At 40.5% G+C, this 8,838-nt stretch overlaps 1 protein-coding gene across 3 annotated transcripts; it reads left to right on the top strand.

Moving 5' to 3' along the window:
* The first annotated feature begins 206 nt into the window (after window positions 1-206).
* Window positions 207-8,695, top strand: ubxn1 (UBX domain protein 1). Of its 3 annotated transcripts, none has more exons than XM_053505381.1 (10): window positions 207-225; window positions 4,171-4,233; window positions 4,321-4,374; window positions 4,447-4,568; window positions 5,858-5,933; window positions 6,025-6,216; window positions 6,302-6,353; window positions 6,811-6,933; window positions 7,020-7,197; window positions 8,473-8,695. In XM_053505381.1, exons 2-10 carry the CDS (start codon window positions 4,175-4,177, stop codon window positions 8,511-8,513), a joined length of 897 nt encoding a protein of 298 aa, XP_053361356.1. In that variant the 5' UTR covers window positions 207-225; window positions 4,171-4,174; the 3' UTR covers window positions 8,514-8,695. The 3 variants fall into 3 exon arrangements, with proteins under 3 accessions (XP_053361356.1, XP_053361357.1, XP_053361358.1); XM_053505382.1 differs by lacking the exon at window positions 207-225 and adding an exon at window positions 2,557-2,598; XM_053505383.1 differs by lacking the exon at window positions 207-225 and adding an exon at window positions 3,235-3,513.
* The last annotated feature ends 143 nt before the right edge of the window (window positions 8,696-8,838 follow it).

Raw genomic sequence — 8,838 nt, 5'->3', positions numbered from 1 at the left:
GGCAGCGTCAACTTCAACTTTTGTGTTATGCTGTAAGTGTGTCACAGGCGTTCCGCACAGACTGTAAAGTATGCAGCGTTGTCCGCGAAAACAGGGAAGTCAGGCCGGGCTCATAGCTACTGAAACTCTGGATCAGACTGCAACACATTTATAGCGACAGGGGCTGACGAAGCATTGGAGCAGCATGAGGGGTGGCAGTGGGTTGACCACATGCTTCTTTCGCAGGTAATGGTCATCTATCACCACTCATTTGGTGATTATTTTCCTTTACAACAGTCATTTTCAAACCTTAAACCTTTTAGTGTTGTCTCAGTTTCCGGTACACCTGATTTAACTAATTAGCCAATTAACAGCCTTTTCTGAACTGAAGTGGGTGTGTAAGAGCAGGGAAAACACTAAATGTGCAGGACAGGAGGTCCTCCAAGTTTAAGGTTAAAAACCACAGGTTTACAGCATGTTCATTTATTGATTTATCTTCTATACTGCTTATCTTGTGTACCGAGTAGCTGGAGCCTATCCCAGGAGACTTAGGGCACATGGTGGGGTACACCCCGGACAGGGTGTCAATCTCTTACAGGGATTCACACACACGGACACAAAATTTGGGAATGCCGATTTACCCAATCTGCATGTCTTTGGACTGTGCGAGAAAACTTGGAGTTGTTGTTATTTGTATTTTGGCTGCTCCCAGCCAGGGGTCGCCACAGCGGTTATACAAGCTTAGCACAGGTTTTACGCCGAATATCCTTCCTGACACAACACTTCCATTTTACCTGGACTTGGGAACGGCACAGTAACAAGTAGCTGGGGTTTGGGCACTGGCTGAGAATCGAACCCAGGCCTTTCGCATGGCAGATGAAACACCTATCACGGAGCCACCAGTACAACCAGCCACCTGGAGCAACTGAAAGAAAACCCACCAAGCACGAGAAAACATGCAAACTCAATGCACACAGAGCAGAGGCAGAAATCACACCCTCGACCCTGGAGGCACAATGCCACAGTACTAACCCCATTACTGCCAGCGTTTACAGCATGCACCCTGATTCATTACTTACTTAATACACAAACCATGCCTGGATCTATTGAAACTTTGCAGATTTATGCAGATCCTGACGCCTGAAAGGAGTATGCCAGTCAACCCATTGCTGCTCCTCATGCTGCACCAACGTTTTGAATGATATATTATTACCTCACAGTATGACATAAACGGTGATGATAATGCTATCTTCTGTTACATTTGATGGCACGGTAATGGGAGCCCACCACACCGCCCACCCAAACACTGCCCACCAGCAGCAGACCAAACAAAATGTATATATTAGTTACTCCGGTAATGCCTGCATGCTACACCACATGCTTATCTGCGAAAGTAGTGTGTGGTCAACTAAATTCTGTTATATGGGCCATCACTGTAGATGCTCCATAGATTGATCTGAGGTTTCGCTAGCTATGAGCTCCTGTGACCTTCAGTTTTATCTTAACAGGTTTTCCCTCACGACCACACTGCATCTAGATGGAGTTCAGTACTTTGTTTCACTGCCACCTATAGATCTCTCTCTCCACAGCGTCCCTGTCTTTTAAAGCTCTATTCTTAGTCCAGTTTTTCTCAAAAACAACATTAATTGCTTCCTTTCATAATTCACTCAATCACTCATTGTTTAAAAAGCTTTATCCTGTATACAGGGTTGCAGGGGTTTGGAGCTGTGGCGTACACCCTGGACGGGGTGCCAATCCATCACGGGGCACACACGTACACATACACTCACACGCTCATTCACACACTCTGGGGAATTTATGAACTAATTAGTGACTCCTCCTTCTAAAAGACTATTACCATTGCTTTCTACTCTACCTAGTTCTTGAAGCTAGGCCACCATATCTAGCCATATATTTCCTGCACAAGAGCAGTACATACTCAACAGTCTCACTTTGGGTCACTCGAGAGTCCCGTTGGGTGCTTACTTACTATAAATAAAGTGCTATTAAGGGTGCTATGTCCAGTTATTAGTCTGCTAATCAATACCTTCCCTCTTTCTGATTTTTGTATTAAATGCAATTGTCTTGCTTTTGGTTCATTAACCCACTTCAGTTGCCATTGTGACGATGGTTCAGTGATGGCATGGTCACCTTGCACAACCAGGGTCCAGGTTCGATTTCCCCCTCGGGTCTGTCTGCATACAGTGTGCATGTTCTCTCCGTGCTTAGTGGATTTTCTCGGGGTACTTCGGTTTCTTCCTGCAGTCCAAAGACATGATAATTAAGACAGTAGGCATTTCCAAATTGCCCCATAGTGTATCTGTGAATGAGCATGTGTGTATGTGTGTGTGCCCTGTGATGGATTGGCACGCTGTCCAGGGTGTACACCGTCTCGTGCCCTAAGTTTTCTGGGATAGGCTTAAGGCTCCTGTTCACCCTGAACACCAGATAAAGCAGTATAGACGGTGAGTGAGTGTGTGAGTGAGTGTTGCAGTGAAGTAAGTACTAGAAATACATTTAAAAGGCTCAGGCGTGGTTTCTGGAATCACTGAGCGAAACGCGTTTTCAGTTTGTCCCAGTGCTCTTGCCGTACTTGTGTGTGGACGGGACAGCAGCTATGTAAGAAACTGTTATGCTAACTAGCATGCATGGCTAAAATAAACATATTAATATGATTTAAAGACATTTTCTGTAACGCTAATATTTTATATCGACTTGTGTATGTTTTTTTTAATGTAACACCGGAGAATATGTGCAAATTAGTACTTTAGAAGCAGCTCTTTAGCTTAGCTAGACTGTTGGTTGACAAGGCACAATTTAGCCGGTTGGCTAGCTGTTAGTTCTTGCACTGCTGCAGCATTTAACTTACTGTTAACCTGGTGTGATTGTGATGAGTGCAGGAGGTGTGTGTGGGGTTTGGCATAATAGGAAATCAGTGTAATGTAAGATCTTAGTTTTACTATATAGAGAATTGCCCAACCTCCTAACAGTTCAGTATGCCTTCTGCTTTGCTAGCTGTTAGGTTTATTAGATTAGATTAGATGAGATTCAGTTTATTGTCTTTGTGCAAAGTGCATGCAATTACAACGCCAATGAATTTCAGGAGAAGATCATAAGTGGCTTTTTTTTTTTTTTTTTTTTAAATATAATCAATAACAGATTTAACTGCAGAGGTGCAGTAGGTAACTTATGCCATGGTAAGAAATAATGTTAAGTGAGAAGATAAGCTGCTGAAGAGAATATTTGCACATGTATAGTCTATATGAAGTAGATACAATCTCTGTGTTATGTTGAGTAAGTTAGAAAATTGCTTAAGTATAGATAGATTGTCTGTCTGTTTTTTAAAATTCTTTCTACACAGTAAATCAATACTGAAGACAGCTGGAATATGCAATAATCTACTTTGAACAGTTGACATTGAGATGTATCTGCTACTTATTCTCTGTAAAGCCTTTACAATGGCTCTAACCTGTGGTGCTGTTAATTGGTGATTTTTGAGGCTGGTAACTCTCAATGAACTTCTCTGCCGCAGAGGTAAGTTTTGGTCCTGCCTTCCTGGGACGGGATGGCATGAGAGCCAGTTTTATCATGGTGCTTGATGGGTTTTGCAAATGCACCTGACAATACTGTTTTTGCAGAATTATTCCAGACCTTAAAATAACAACTGACTTTTGTTGTCACGGTGGCATGTTGGTATAGTGGTTAGCGCTGTGGCCTCACGTCTACAGGGTTGAGGGTGTGATTTCCGCCTAAGGGTCTGTGTGCATGGAGTTTGCATGTTCTCCTTGTGCTTGGTGGGTTTTCTCCAGGTACTCTGGATTCCTTCCACAGTGCAAAGACATGCTGATTAGGTAAATTGGTGTTTCCATTTGCCTATTGTGCGTGTTTGTGTCTGTGCCTTGCGATAGATTGGCAACCTATCTAGAGTGCCTACCCCACCTCTAGCCTCCCCTGACCCTGTACACAGGACAAGTGGTATAGAAAATAAATGAATGTTATTGTTACTTAATCATATAATTCCATATATGTTTTTTTTCATAGTTTTCTTAGGTCTGTAGGCAGATATAAACTCAACTGCAAACATAAGATAAGACACAGGGAGTTAATTTTTAGTAAAATTCAGATGCTGCATTTGGCTTTAATAAACTCATAGAAATGGGTTAAAAAAAAAGTTTTTTTTTACATTTTCAGCAACATGGCAGAGTACACAACGTTAGAAAGCCTCCTGGAGATGGGCTTTAATAAAAACAGAGCGTAAGTAAACAAGCAGCTTATTCTCACTCTAAGTTTTTGCATCTGATTCTTGTGCCCTAATAATTTATTTTTGTGTTGCTGCAAAAGAGAGAAGGCTGTGGCACACACTGGCAACCAGGGCATTGAGAGAGCTATGGACTGGTAGGTGTGATTGATTGCTGTAACAGTGCTGTGGGTCGGGATTGTTTTAAATTTACTCATTGTCCTACACAGGCTGATGGAACACGAGAACGATCCGGACATAGACGAGCCGTACGTGCCACCAGCAGGAAATGTTCTAGGCTCAACAGAACAACAACAGAGCCCGCCCCAGCCTGCCTCTGAACCCTCTGAGGGTAAGACCTTTGTGCTTATTTGTTCATCATTGTTCTAAATGTTGGGTCTGTTCAAAAAAATAAATGCAGTCCTTCTGGCTAAAAACTGAAAGGATAATGACATTGTTTTAAATTATGTCACAAAATTCTTTACTAAGAGATGAAGATCATCCAGAAAGAAAAAACAGATTTTTTTTGTGCTATAAGCTTGTCCATCATTAAAAACGTTTTGGGAGATATCCTGTCAAATATGCATAGATTTTTTTTGTGTACACTGATATTGCTCTTGAAAATAATTATTTCCATTAGATCCTTTCAATCTGAAAAGATTTCCCTCACCATAGTCTCTAATCAATCTATTCATTAATACATGAATGCACTGTAAAATGGAAAACATTTAGTTTTCATTATACAGTGGAACCTTAGATTGATTTTTAAAAAAATTTGACTTCAAAAACGAGCAAGTCTTGGTTTATGAGTACCGAGTATCATGTAGCATGTATACGCTTCTTGTTTTGACGCAGAGCGTCACGTGATCACAACTGAGCCATTGGTTTTCTCTCTCTTGCGCTGCAGAATTGTGGGTAATCGTCTCCCCTGCTGGGTCTTAGTGCGCGTCTCTCACCGGTATAATTAACGTGCACGCATGTACTGTTTACTATAACACTGTGACCACATGTGTGCGTAAAACATATTTTGTGTTTGTATGCGTGTGTACAGCGCGCGTGAACTGTTTCTTATAACACACGTGTGCGCGTGTGTGTAAAGCAAAAGAAACTCTCGTTAGAGAGGTTAACACTGCTCTGTCGCAATTCTTTTCAAAGGTAAAATGCAGGTTAAATTATTTTTTTTTTACTTTACAGCAGTGATTCCATTTGCGTGTTACTAACGTGCGCATGTTACTAACGTGTTATTAGCGATGTTCCTTGTTAATTCCGATAAAACAGTCTTTCCGTTAATGTGTGTGTGTTTGTAAAACTCAAATTAGAGAGGAGGAACTTGAGAGAAGGGAAAGGAAGGGGCTGATTCCTCCTCTCCTCTTACTTTAGCTTTACACACACATACACAGTGTCTGCGCCCATAAACGGAAGCACTTATCTGTCGGGATTCGTTGTTACTTTTTTTAAAGGTAAAGTGCAAGTTAATTTGTTTTCCCTTATATTTTGTATTAATTATTTTTATTTATTTAGTTTTTTGTGGCTGTGAAACGAATAATTTGAGTTTCCATTATTTCTTACGGGGAAATTTGATTTGGTTTACGAGTGTTTTGAAATACGAGCCTACTTGGTTCCACTGTATATGCTATGCAGATGCTGAAGAGACAGAAGAACAGGAAGATGACAAACAACCAATGACTGAAGAGGAGAAAAAGGAACAAATTAAGAGGTTGGTGACATTTACAAAGGTGAATAAATTTGAAGTAAAAATGTGTTGACTCGACAAGAAAAGTGTTAATTTTTTTTCCATTTATGCCCAGGCTTGAGGAATTGATGAGGGTGAAGCAGGAGGAGAGGAGAGAGAGAGAGCGTCAGGAGGAGGTAGAGAGGGAGAAACAGAGGAGAAAACAGGGCCAGGAGCTCCAGCAGGTCCGACAGAAGCTGCAGGATGATGAAATGAAGCAGCTGGCTGAACAGCGCAGAAGAGAGAAAATGGAGGACCGATTGGCAAAGTACCGTGAGAGCTGGATGATACTGTGCCAAGGATCTTTATAACAAAGATTTTCTGTTCTTATTTGGTCTTCGTTCTTTTTTCAGGCAGAGGGTCAAAGAGAAGATTGCCCGTGACAGAGAAGAGAGGGCACGCAAGGTGTTTGCTTTTGGTTAATTTTTTATTGACGTAATCAATAAAAGGGTTTTTCACAGAGATATTTTAGGATTTAGGGTGCTATTTCTCTCGACTGAGAGCTCCTTTTATATTATTCAAGAAAGAAGATTATAATTTTAGAGGTATAGCTCACCTCTTCAGATAAATTCCATATGTCGTATGCATTGGCTTTTAAGGAAAAGGGGTGGAGTTAAAAAAAAAAATGAAGGCCAAAATATTCCATCTGAAGCCTCAGATAAAAAAAAAAACGTAAACAGATCAAACACATGACAAAAACCATTCTTTTGTTACTATGATCGTTCATTTTTTGTTTTCTTCCTTACTTTGTAACTGTTTTTCCCCTTTTAGGGTTGTGATGGCTTTAAAGCTAAATATGGCAGCAAACATAATGTTTGTTATCAAGAATCCACTAACCAATTACATGTTGGCGTATTTACAGTTTGGTGGGAGCTCTTCAAGTACAGGCCTGACATCTCCTTCTTCTGAAGCCACTCCCCAGTCTCCTCCAGAGATCCAGGGTCCTCCGCCAGCCAAGAAAGACTATGATGAGTGTCGGATACAGGTAGCGTTCCGGAATATGTTCAGACTTCTAGTTTCAGCTGGTTATATGTGCTGCAGCTTACCACCCTCCTCTCTTTCCTGTGTTAGGTTCGGCTGATGGACGGCTCTGCTCTGATGACAGTCTTTAAGGCCCAGGAGCCACTGGCTGCAGTGCGAGTATACGTACAGATGAATAGCTCTGTGGGTGAGGACTTTACCCTGCTGTCCCCTTACCCCCGCCGTGTCTACACAGAACTCGACATGGAAAAACCTCTTCGTGAGCTTGGTAAGAAAAATTCTAGTAGTGATGTTTATTAGGCTGCTTCGATTTGGGACTTTGACATATTTCTGTTTGTTTTTTTGCTTCTTGTTGCTTTGTCTACAGCCGGCATTTTACAAGTGTCAATGGTTTTTAATGAGAATTTTATTACATTTATGCAGTCTATATTTGACCCTTATTTTTTTTAAACCTCTGCAATTCACCCTGGCATTCTGTCAGTTCACTTCTGGGCCAGATCATGACTAATTAGTTCAAGTAGGCTTTATTGTCATTACAACCATATACAGTTAGTACACAGTGAAACGAAACAACGTTCTTCCAGGACCAAGGTGCAAGCTCATTCTTGCATAAACAACGCTTGGAGTTTTTCAGAATTTCTTGGGTGTTATTTGTGCACCTGCCTTTTTTAGGTTCAGTTTTCAGTGGGACGTAGTCTGGGGAGTTCCCTGGCCATGGAGTCAAAATTTCAATGTTTTGTTTCAGAGTCACTTAGTTATGCAAGGTGCTCCATCATACTGGAAAAGGCATTGTTTGTCACCAGACGGTTCATGGATGGTTGGGAGAAGTTACTCTCAGAGGATGTTTTTTTTACCATTTTTTATTTATGGCTATGTGTGGGTGTTCTTAGACCCACTCTCTTGGCTGAAAAGCAACCCTACACATAAATGGTCGCAGGATGCTTTACTGCTGGTATGACACATGGCTAACGCTCATCTTCATACAATTCATGAAGTGCAGCAAAGAAGCAACTTCTCTACTATAAAAAAAAAAAAAAAAACATTAGAAACAGGCTGATATTCTGCGAAAGGTACAGGGATTGGACTGCTGAGTTATTTTCTGCAATGAATCCCCTTTCTGATAGTTTGGGGCACGTGGAAAAAAAGCTTATCCGGGAGTAAAAGGTGATTACTACTATTATTCCCTGTCATGCCAACAGTAAAGCATCCTGAGATGCAAATGATGTGTTTTCTGCTCCCTTCACTTTTGACATTTGGAGTAATATTTTTTATCTCTCAATCTTTTCCATATTTGTACAGCTAAGTTTCTAATATTGTATATTTCTGTCTTCTGTAGATATATTATTCTTATCCTAGCTAAATTTATTGTATATTTTATTTATTTTTATTCATATTTATTTCCTCACAGGCGGTCGTATTTCACTGCATATCGTAACGTGTATGTGACAAATAAAATTAGAATTTGTATTGATGTTTGCTAAATTAAGCATCTTTTTTTTTTAATTTAATTTTACTTATAGGTCTTGTTTTCTCTTTTCTTTAGGTTTGGTGCCTTCTGCTGTCCTTGTGGTTGCAAAGAAGTAAAGGCAGATAAGTTTAATCCATGCTCTTCCACCCCTGCTCGTATGGTCAACAAAAGAAAAAAAACGGGTTGAACCAATGGACTGGATTTGATTTTATATGTCATTTAAACAGTTGAACAGGCCTTCATCGGTACTACAACAATAAAACTTATATTCACACTGACAACAGCAGAGTTAACCGAACACTGAAATTATGGTTTCCATCCTGATTTCAATGATTCTGCTTTGAATCATTTCTTCATGTTTGGAATAAAATGATTTTTGCCTGTAGCCCCACTGTAAATAAAATGCACTTAACCATTACAGTCAATACAAATATCAGTCAT

This window comes from Clarias gariepinus, chromosome 10, assembly GCF_024256425.1.
Source record: "Clarias gariepinus isolate MV-2021 ecotype Netherlands chromosome 10, CGAR_prim_01v2, whole genome shotgun sequence".
NCBI lineage: Eukaryota > Metazoa > Chordata > Actinopteri > Siluriformes > Clariidae > Clarias > Clarias gariepinus.
The sequence above is the reverse complement of the archived record's forward strand: the minus strand, read 5'-3'. Positions and strand labels throughout refer to the sequence as shown.

Excerpts from the sequence above, each read along its gene's own strand:
- ubxn1 (XM_053505381.1), top strand. The coding sequence starts at position 4,175 with ATGGCAGAGTACACAACGTTAGAAAGCCTCCTGGAGATGGGCTTTAAT. Across the intron at positions 4,569-5,857 it reads TGCCTCTGAACCCTCTGAGG|ATGCTGAAGAGACAGAAGAA; the intron begins GTAAGACCTTTG and ends TATGCTATGCAG. Across the intron at positions 7,198-8,472 it reads AAAACCTCTTCGTGAGCTTG|GTTTGGTGCCTTCTGCTGTC; the intron begins GTAAGAAAAATT and ends TCTTTTCTTTAG.